The 10798-nt window shown below is 44.0% G+C and overlaps 1 protein-coding gene across 1 annotated transcript; it reads left to right on the top strand.

The window, feature by feature from the left end:
- Positions 1–5802: 5802 nt before the first annotated feature.
- On the top strand, positions 5803–10007 carry prl (prolactin). The gene is made up of 5 exons (XM_066708711.1): positions 5803–6092; positions 6701–6816; positions 7017–7124; positions 9112–9294; positions 9561–10007. The coding sequence occupies exons 1-5, from the start codon at positions 6050–6052 to the stop codon at positions 9753–9755; spliced, it is 645 nt and encodes a 214-aa protein (XP_066564808.1). The 5' UTR covers positions 5803–6049; the 3' UTR covers positions 9756–10007.
- Positions 10008–10798: the final 791 nt, after the last annotated feature.

Below are 10798 nucleotides of genomic sequence, written 5' to 3'. Positions count from 1 at the left end.
GCATCTGTAAGGCGCATGGTTGTCTTTGTGCAATTGTACTTGCGGAATGGATTGTTTAAAAAAAACAGCAACTATGCAAATTGTCTATTGAGATGTATATACATACCGCATAATCAAACACTTTTGTGACTCTATTGTGTATTTGCTCTCAATAAGGAAGGGGTCACCAAATTGTCCAGTGGCTGTAAGAAACTTTGCCCCTTGGAAAAAATGGTGACCCCTTCCTTTTTGAGAGCAAATACACACTAGAGTCACAAATGTGTTTGAGTATGCAGGTTGGAGGGGCACACACTAGCAGTAAAAGTTTGGGCATTTTTGGATAACTCCTGCTTGATTCACAGGGGGGTCATCAAATTTTCCAGTGGCTGTAAGAAACTGTGCCCCTTGTAAAAAATGGTGACCCCTTTCTGTGCATTCAGATGTTAAATAATTGACCATTACAATCTCCTTTAAAGTTCAAAGTTTCTGTTATTGCTTCACCTGGTTGTGTGATAGTTGTGAAAAGCTGTAAGGAATTACGTTTACAAGTGGTTTTACTTGTGTAGTAATAAGAAATGAATATAAACAAGAGTGTCTCAATGCGTTTGTTATGGTCTGTGAAAAATACAAGTACAACGTACAATACATACATTTAATTACCTACATGAATCCGTTGCGTTAGGTTCTCTTTTTTAATTAGCAGAAACCTTTACCCGGAACGACTTACACAAAATATGTATTTTACAGTAACAGGAGATAAAATACAGAATACCTTCAGTACTAAGAAGGGCAACATTAACTATGTATATAAAGTTCGATAACCTATAGTAAGAGTACATATACTTGCATCCTCCAGTAAGTGTAACTAATGTATACACATCTCAATAGACAATTTGTATAGTTGTTGTTTTTAAACAATCCATTTAGCATGTACAATTGCACAAAGACAACCATGCGCCGTTCAGAAGCACTCAACTCGCTGTTTGCAGCAGCGCGCATGCTCTATTGACAACGACGCGCTTTTCGCCGCGAGTGATCACGCGCTCCTGTAGGCAGATAGCGGGGATTGCAGCTGGCGCATGCGCACATCCACCTGGTCACAAGAATCCTAGTAGTCAATGAATTCGTCGTAACACCTGTTAGCCACAAGGTGTGACCGGTCCGCATGGTAATTTACCGGCCCTTCTGCCATTTGCACGATGGCCAGTCTGCCTATGCCAGTTACCATCCTCTACCTTCAAATTCATCCAAAAAATACCGCTTGATTCAGGACAAACACCGATCTGTTTGCTGGGGGGTGCTGTACGTACGCAGGGGTGAAGGTTGGAACAGGAGTATGTTGGATTTAAGGTGGTCTAATTCTGGTGCTTACAGTAATATACTACTTAACACATATGTACTAATAGATCTATACAGTCTCAATAAATCAGCTATAGTGTTTTGCAGTACCCCAAAATGTGCAACTCAGGGCCGGCCCATGGCATTGGCGGAATAGGCAAATGCTAGGGGCGCCCAAATCATTTTTTTTTTTATGTTTACTATTTATTAGTACTAATACTATTTTAATTTAACTTTAAAATATTACCATAAAGCGAAAGCCCCCACAACAACATAACTACATCGTGTAAACCTTGAAACGAGTCTCTTTGGAGGTAGACATGTTGTTTGAGGTTTAGCTTACAATAGGACTCCTTCTTCTTTACACAATTTATTGTTCCTGGCACTTCTTTTTTTTTTTTTTCTTGAAAGCCGAGTTGCAGTTACATGTAAAATGCCGAGCACAACAGTGCAGCACCAATACTCCTTTCAATCCACTACACAAAAACGTGCGTCACTCTAACCTGTCCGGCTTTACAACATGCAACTGAAATAATATGTTCTTGGGGGAACAACATAACACATAGCGATTTCTCCATGCTATATAAAATAAAATAATGTACACAGTATTTCTAATTTCCTTTACGCTACCTTTTCATACATATTTATATTTTTCAAATAATAAACTAATGTCACAATAGCTTATTAGTCCTTATTTTTTGTGTTGCCTGCAGCGTCACCCCGGCCCGGCACATCAATCGCTACCCCTAGGGCACTTAATTGGTCAGGGCCGGCCCTGAACCTGCACACGGTGACTGACTCTAACCAGCACACTGTCACTGTCACAAACTTGCACAGTCACTGGCACTATCCTGCACTTGGTCACTTTCATTAACCTGCACACTGTCACTAACATGCACACTGTCACTATCCTGCACACTGTCAATAACCTACACACTAGGGGTGGGCGATCTTCCAAAAAAATCATATCACGATCTTATAACATATAATCACGATCCACGATCTGAATCACGATCTTCCCAATTTTGAGATGTACTATAGAGAATATCCAGACTGGAACAAGCCTATGGATGTATCTATGTAAAACACAACATTGAATTAAAGAATCAGATGTCAAAATGGTCATTAAATGGCCTGAGTTTAACTTTATTTTAAATATTAAAGTTGTAATCAGCAGTAGATAAACATTAAATAACAAGATATTAAAGTACTCAGAAATTGCAGTAATAAAATATACACAACACAAAGGTGTGCACTTTTCAAATTCTGAAAAATAAACATTATGTTTCAACTTCAAGTGGCAGCAGCCAATAGATAATATTATATAAAATAAATTGCAAAAAAATCTACATGCTTTATTTCTGCAGCGATCCTCTGTCGGCATTCACTATACATATGGGGAATGGCGGTATTAGAAAAATATTTGCGACTTAGCAAATCCGTGCGTCTAAAGTGTGGATCAGTCTTTTAAATCCCATGTTTTCCACAGATTTGAATAGATCCATATCCTTAGCTACGTAGAATGTGACCGCCTCCGTCACCTCTTTCCGTCGTTTGCTACTTTTGTCGTATTGTTTCGACTGTTGTAATGTGTCGGTCAGTGATAACTGTTTGTTTCGGGACCTCGTGAGATACAGATGAGTGGGGTTGTACCGACCTGAGGGAAACACTCTCGGCATGTTCCTTCGGATGCTTCCTTTTCAGGTGGTTGAAAAGATTTGTCGTATTACGTGTGTAAGAGCCGACCGTTACCCGTCAATGTTTACAGATAACTTTTCTCTGATAAATGTCTGACTGTGCATAGCCAAACCATTGTCACACAACTGACGTTGACTCTTTTCGGCACTAGCTCCTCATCCGTAGTGCTGGTAGTTCATGTTGCATTTTTTTCTAATTTGTCACCACGCATGAAAAACACATGATAGAGACACGTGGTATAATTTTGCCAATCAGCACAGCCATCTAGTAGGCAGTCAGTGTTGTAGTTTTAACATTATTATGAGGACATAAAAGATCGCGATCTCTACGATTCGCTTGAAAAGTAGATCGTGGACGTTATCAAGATCGATCAATATCGATATAAAATCGTCAGATCGCCCACCCCTACTACACACTTTCACTGAAACTAAGCTGCACACTGTCACTAACCTACACACTGTCACACTGCCATTAACCGGAATAGTGCCACTAACCTGCACATTGTCACTAGCCTGCACACTGTCACTAACACTAACCTGCACACTGACACTGGCACTAACCTGTACACTGTGACTAACCTGCACTCTGGCACTGTCACTAACCTGCACACTATCATTTTCCTGCACTCTGTATCTGCCACTATCCTGCACAGTATCACTAACCTATATCTGCATACTGTTACTAACTTGCACACTGTCACTGACACTAACTGGCACACTGTCACTAACCTACACACTGTCACACTGCCATTAACCGGCATAGTGCCACTAACCTGCACATTGTCACTAGCCTGCACACTGTCACTAACACTAACCTGCACACTGACACTGGCACTAACCTGTACACTGTGACTAACCTGCACTCTGGCACTGTCACTAACCTGCACACTATCATTTTCCTGCACTCTGTATCTGCCACTATCCTGCACAGTATCACTAACCTATATCTGCATACTGTTACTAACTTGCACACTGTCACTGACACTAACTGGCACACTGTCACTAACCTACACACTGTCACACTGCCATTAACCGGCATAGTGCCACTAACCTGCACATTGTCACTAGCCTGCACACTGTCACTAACACTAACCTGCACACTGACACTGGCACTAACCTGTACACTGTGACTAACCTGCACTCTGGCACTGTCACTAACCTGCACACTATCATTTTCCTGCACTCTGTATCTGCCACTATCCTGCACAGTATCACTAACCTATATCTGCATACTGTTACTAACTGGCACACTGTCACTATCCTGCACACTGTCACTAACATGCATACTGTCACTGACACTAACCAGCACACTGTCACTAACATGCATAGTGTCACTAACCTGCACACTGTCACTGACACTAACCTGTACACCTGTCACTGTCACAAAGCTGTATACTGGCACTGTCACAAACCTGCACAATGTCACTGGCACTAACCTGTACACTGTCACTGACCTGCACACTTTCACTGACACTTAGCTGCACGCTGTCACTAACCTGCACACTGTCGCTAACCTACACACTTTCACTGAAACTAAACTGCACTCTGGCACTGTCACTAACCTGCATATCTCTATAAAAAATCATATATAGTTAGTATGATACAATATAGTCAGTGTGATTCTGACACACTGCCTGACAGACTGACTGACTGACAAATACAGTAAAGGCTTACTGACTCACTCTCTGACTGCCTGACTGACCTGTTCCCTCAGCTCATCTTGGAGTCATTATTCATTAGAGCAGCAGCCCAGAGCAACACAGGAAATGAAAGAGGGAGCAGTGCTCTTTGTGATGCTAATGTAATTAGTGGTGTGAGCTAATGAGGGGTTAATATTAATGCGACAGAGGATTGGCGAGGGTGGGGTCTGGAGAGACTAACTGACTGACACACCGCCGATACCACACTACACACTGCACCCTACTTCATACACACTACACCAGGGGTGCTCAATCCTGGTCCTGGAGAGCCCCAATCCACTTATTCTTATAGGTCACCCTAAATGACCAATGTGTTAATACTGGAAACACATGTGAGTTATTAATCAATTAAGAAAGTCCATCCATCCATTTTCAAAACCGCTTATCCTGGTGAGGGTCACGGGGAACCCGGAGCCGATCCCGGCAGGCATAATGTGCAAGGCTGGAATACACCCAGGACAGGACACCAGTCCATCAGGCAACACACACACACACACACACACACACATACACACACATACCTACAGGGCAATTTAGTGAAGCAAATTAACCTAACCTGCATGTCTCTGGATGGTGGGAGGAAACGGGAGAAAATGCAAACTCCACACAGACAGGCCCCCAACCTGAGACACACACCCGCACCATCGTGCCACTCTAATTAAGAAAGTCAACCAAGGGAATTCTTCCCTCAGGAGGCTGCAGATATTCAGATAATTGCTCCAATGGTTTCTAATGCACTGAATTTACCACACCATCTGCTTCATTTATCAGAATGAAATACTTCCAGGTGTTAATAAATTGGTGATACAAGGGTGACCTCTGAAACCTGTTAGATAGGGGCTCTCCAGGACCAGGATTGAGCACCCCTGCACTACACCATACTGCACACACACTTTCCCACTACACCCTACTGCACACATGCTACCCTGCGTTACGCTGTCCCTCTACTGCACATGACTTGAACTGCGTTGTTCTCAATTTATTATTTGTGTTTCTGAGGCCGGTGTGGTTTGCATATTGAAAACAAGGCAAAATGCTCTAAGCTCACTCTCTTTCTCTCTCTATGCAATGTTTATAGTTACCGGAGATTAAGATGGAACAGGTTTCCACACAATAGAGTCCACTCTGGTCCCCTCCAGTCCAGCCCAGCCCTGCAGACGCACAAAGAGACGGCTATTGCATTTACACATGAAAGAGAAAGAGAGAGGGAGAAAGAGAGGGAGAGAGAGACAGGGGAGACACTATAAAATGGAGAGCAAGAGAGACAGAGCCCAAAGAAGCAAAGGACAGTAGCACGAGGACAACGGAGAGAACAAGACAGAGCGAGAAAGAGAGATGGCCGTGATGAGTGCAAGATACGCCCTGGTGCAACTGATGGGTGAGATGGGGAAAGAGAGCGAGAGTGGGGGAGAAGGTCTGTCCCTGAGTCCCTCTGGGCATCGGATTGACTTTGTCCAGTCAGTATTAATGTACTTTAGTGTCCAGTCAGTCAGTCAGTCAGCGTTAATGTACTGTAGTATCCAATCAGTCAGTCAGTGTTAATGTACTTTAGTGTCCAGTCAGTCAGTCAGTGTTAATGTACTTTAGTGTCCAGTCAGTCAGTCAGTGTTAATGTACTGTAATGTCCAGTCAGTCAGTGTTACTGTACTGTAGTGTCTAGTTAGTCGGTCAGTCAGCGTTAATGTACTGTAGTGTCTAGTCAGTTAGTCAGTGTTACTGTACTGTAGTGTCCAGTCAGTTGGTCAGTCAGTGTAATTGTATTATAGTGTCCATTCAGTCATTCAGTGTTACTGTACTGTAGTGTCCGTTAGTCAGTCAGTGTTAATGTACTGTAGTGTCCAGTCAGGTAGACAGTGTTAATGTACTATAGTGTCCAGTCAGTAGTCAGTGTATACTGTGTAAACTGTATTAACCATCTCTCTCCTGCCACTCTCTCTCTCCTTCCCTTTTTGTCCCCCCCCCCCGCTCTCACTTTCTCTGTGTCAGTGTTGCTGTGCGTGGCAGCAAAGGCTCAGGGTGTGGGCCTGGGGGAGCTGCTGGAGAGAGCGGCCCAGACCTCTGAGTACATCCACTCACTCAGCTCGGCCCTGACCAATGAACTGGTGAGAGAGAGAGAGAGAGGGAGAGACTGTGTGTGGGTGTGTTACTGAAATGTAGTGTCCTGTCAGGCAGTGTACCAGTGACTATATACATATTAACAACCTCTCTATATCTCACTCCCTTCCCTTCACTCTCTCTCTCTCTCTCTCTCTCTCTCTCTCTCTCTCTCTCTCTCTCTCTCTCTCTCTCTCTCCCCTCTCAGGACTCTCACTTCCCACCCTCTGGAAGGATGCTGATGCCCCGCCCCTCTCTGTGCCACACCTCCTCTCTGAACATGCCCACTGACAAGGAAGACATTCTGAAACTACCGGTCAGTGTGTGTGTGTGTGTCACTGAGTGAGTGTATCTGTGTGTTTTCAGTCAGTTTGTACATGATGCATTAACTTTGTATCCCTTTCCTGCCCTCTCTCCCTTTTTACCACTCTAACTTCCCCTCCTCTCCCTTTTGCCCTAGCTCTCTCCTGTTGCATGCTGGGAGTGCGTGAATTTTTGAGAGAACTGCAGAGGTTGAGGCAAGGGGTTTTTGGTGTTAGTAACAGACTAAAAAGTTGTATTGTTCTTTCCTTGGTGTTTTCTTGTTTGAGGGGCCATTATGGCTTTCATTTGAACCATTATGGTATAATCATGTCATCGATAAAGAGTCCAGAAATCAACCATGTTCTCCTTTTGTAGGCAAGTATAGATTACTTTGAATGAACTGAACATGGTGATAAACACTGGAAATACAAAATACAAAATTGATGTTAGTGTGTATACTGTATTTGTCACCTCTGAGGACATGAAATGTTATATTTGTGGGAACGTGGGGAACATAAGGAGAATGTCTCCTGACAGGGGTGGACTGGGACCAAAAAACGTCCCTGCAAGTATAGTTGCCACAGGTGCAGCTTTGGAAAGAGATACGGAGCCAAGAGCTGTAACAGCTGCAAGTGGATGTGGAGGGAGCAGGAGAACCAGAGCCAAGTGGGAGTGCTGAGATTGAAGAGCAGCAGGGACAGGTGACAGTACAAGACTCTGAAGCAAGTGAAGCCAGTAATATCAATATGAATTTATAGGAGGAGAGTCATGAGAACAGCGAGAGTGATTTTAAGGTCCCAAAGAAAATTACAGCAAAGCAGGAAGAGAGAGAAGCGAAATGCCCTGTAAAGAGATGGCTGCAGGAGGCTGTGTCGACCCGGTCACTGGAGAGGGCAGCTCACCTGCCTTGATTTTACTTAATGACGGGAGAGAATCAGGAGAACTCGGGGGAGGAGAGTGAGAGGAAAGGTTATGACAGATAATAAAATCATCTTGAAAGCAGTGACCAACAGACTAAAGAAGGTGATGAGACAGATAGTGCACCAGGATCAGATATACTGTGTAGCAAGCAGATACATGATAATTTGTTTCCAATTAGAAATATAATGGAGGCCTCCAAGGTGTTTGGGTTTGATGCTGGGGTTATCTCTCTGCATTAGCAAAAGGCCTATATGCAGAAAACCCTATGAGCCTTTGCTATTGACTGTTATTGCTCTGTTACAGCAACATCTCTAGAGTACTGAAGGTAAATGGGATTTTGAGCTCTCCCTTTCTGGTGTCCAGAGGAGTGCAGCAGGGGTGTCCCTTCTCTGGGATGTTGTATTCACTGGCCATAGGGCCTCTAGTGAACAGATTGCATATTGTATTGACTGGAGTGGTTGTTCCTCATTGACCATGGAACCTGTGAGAGTTACAGTTTTTGCTGATAACATCACCATCTTTGATATGGGGCAAGGTGATGTGCAGGAGCTGAGCTGCTGTCAAGCGGCATTCCAAATAAACTGGGAAAAGAGCTGTGGCATGCTGCTAGGGTGTAGACAGGGCCGAGCACCTCCAGACATGCCGGGGGTTTAGCAGTGGAGGCGTGGTCCAGTGAAGGTCTTGGGTGTCTTTGTTGGTATAGACAGAATTGACAGTTTGCAGCACTTGGGGGGGAGTGGTGGAGAAAGTTAAAAAGAAACTGCAAAACTGGTGCTGGCTCCTCTGTTAGCTCTCCTATACGGGGAGAGTATTAGTAATCAATAACCTTGTGGCATCCATGCTGTGGCACAGAGTGGCCTGTGTGGAGCCACCAGAGACACTGTTAAAGGACATTAAGAGAGTGTCACTGGAGTTCTTCTGGGATGGGCTGCATTGCCCAGGGAGGAGGGGGGGCAGGGCTTGATTGATCTGGCCAGCAGAGTGGCAGAATTTAGGCTGCAGGTCTGGTAAAAAGTTTGGTAATAAAGGAGTGTTAAAAGTCAAAAGTCTTTCCCTCTCTCTCTCCCTCCCTCTCTCAGGAGTGGAAGCTGGTGTCTCTGGTGCGTTCTCTTCTGCTCTCCTGGTCTGATCCCTTGCTCCTGCTCTCCTCCGAGGCACCCTCTCTGCCCCACCCCTCCAGCGGCGCCATCCACAGCCGCACTAGGGAACTGCAGGAGAACACCCACAGCCTGCACTCCGGACTGGACACTCTGGTCAACAAGGTCCATACACTGACTGGCCCACCAATACACAGAGTGTCCCATGGACACAGACATTGACCAACATGCTGACCGACACACTGACCAACTCACTGACTGATACAATGACTGACCGATACACTGACTGACTAATACACTGATGCACTGACTGATACTCTGATTGACTGACACACTGACTGGCTGACTGATTGACTGATAGCCTAACTGACTGATACACTGACTGACCAACACACTGACTGACTATGCTCTCTCTCTCTCTCTCACTCCAGTTGGGGCCCCTGTCCCAGTCTCTCAACCTCTTACCTTTCACCTGGAAGGGGGGTGACCTGGGCACTGACAGAAACTCCCGCCTCCTCAACTTCCATTTCCTGTTGTCCTGTTTCCGCCGAGACTCACACAAAATCGACAGTTTCCTGAAAGTGCTGCGTTGTCGGGCAGCCAAGATGCGACCGGACGTATGCTAGAGTGGCCATCTTGGCTCCAAATGCTCACAGGGGATGGAAGCAAGAACCAAAATGTTTTTTTTTGCATTAATTTTCCAAATGAGGAAACAAAAATAGTTGGGCTGTTTTTATTGGAAATATTTTTATTATGATTGCTATTATTCATCTTCTTATTATTTAATATTTATATCCCTCATTGGAAAAAAGCACTTTAAATATTTGAAGGATTATGAATTGTCTACATTCCACAAATTCAGAAACATGATTTGAAAAACATGAGAACATTATTATTTCACTATCAATAAAACCTTTTGCAGAACTAAAATCTGTTGTTTACAAAATTAATTCTCAGACTGTTATCAGGGGGTCTGGGGCTAGGGTTGCCACCGTTAATACAGACACAATGACAGCTGCATGATATACTACTATCTGTCTCTCTGGATACTACAGTACCACTGCACTGAAATACAGACAGAGAGGAAGAAACAGACAGACAGAATCATATCTAAGAAGAGAAGAAAACAGAGAAAGCGAGAGAGGGAGAGAGACAGAAAGTGAAAGAATCACATAATGAGAGGGATAGAGAAGGGGAGAGAATCATAGAGACAGAGAAATAGAGAAGGGGAGAGAACCAGAGACAGAAATAGAGAGAGTGTGGTAGAGAGAGAGAAAGAGAGAGAGTTACACTTGAAAATAGGACCATCAAACACTGCGCCAACTCTACACCTATCTGTGCTCCATACTCAACACCACATGTATTAATACAATTAATATAAATATAATTAAAATAAAAAATCTTATCAAAATGTGGCTAAAAATCATTGAATTCGAAATCCAACCCATTGCCAATGAATTGTGGGGTCCGCTCACAGGGCAGGAGTTTGCTCAAAGGGAAAAACATCCAGCAGAAAGTTATGCAAAAATATGCCACAGCTTTAAACAAGCAAACACTGAACAATGCCTGCAGGGCAGAATTAGGCCAATATCCTCAATTAAGTACTATTAAAAAAACCTGTCCCACACTCCTTCCATCACAAGGCCCTGCAATGCCAAGAGTGGAGCCC

The sequence above is a fragment of the Amia ocellicauda genome, chromosome 7 (genome assembly GCF_036373705.1).
Source record: "Amia ocellicauda isolate fAmiCal2 chromosome 7, fAmiCal2.hap1, whole genome shotgun sequence".
NCBI classification, from domain to species: domain Eukaryota; kingdom Metazoa; phylum Chordata; class Actinopteri; order Amiiformes; family Amiidae; genus Amia; species Amia ocellicauda.
Note: the sequence above shows the minus strand (reverse complement) of the source record. Positions and strands in the feature narration are given on the sequence as shown.

What these genes read in the sequence shown, in the direction of transcription:
- prl (XM_066708711.1), top strand. Translation starts at nt 6,050, where the DNA reads ATGGCCGTGATGAGTGCAAGATACGCCCTGGTGCAACTGATGG. An exon ending in CGCCCTGGTGCAACTGATGG is followed by an intron (nt 6,093 to 6,700) that starts GTGAGATGGGGA and finishes TCTCTGTGTCAG; the next exon opens with TGTTGCTGTGCGTGGCAGCA. An exon ending in TGGACACTCTGGTCAACAAG is followed by an intron (nt 9,295 to 9,560) that starts GTCCATACACTG and finishes CTCTCACTCCAG; the next exon opens with TTGGGGCCCCTGTCCCAGTC.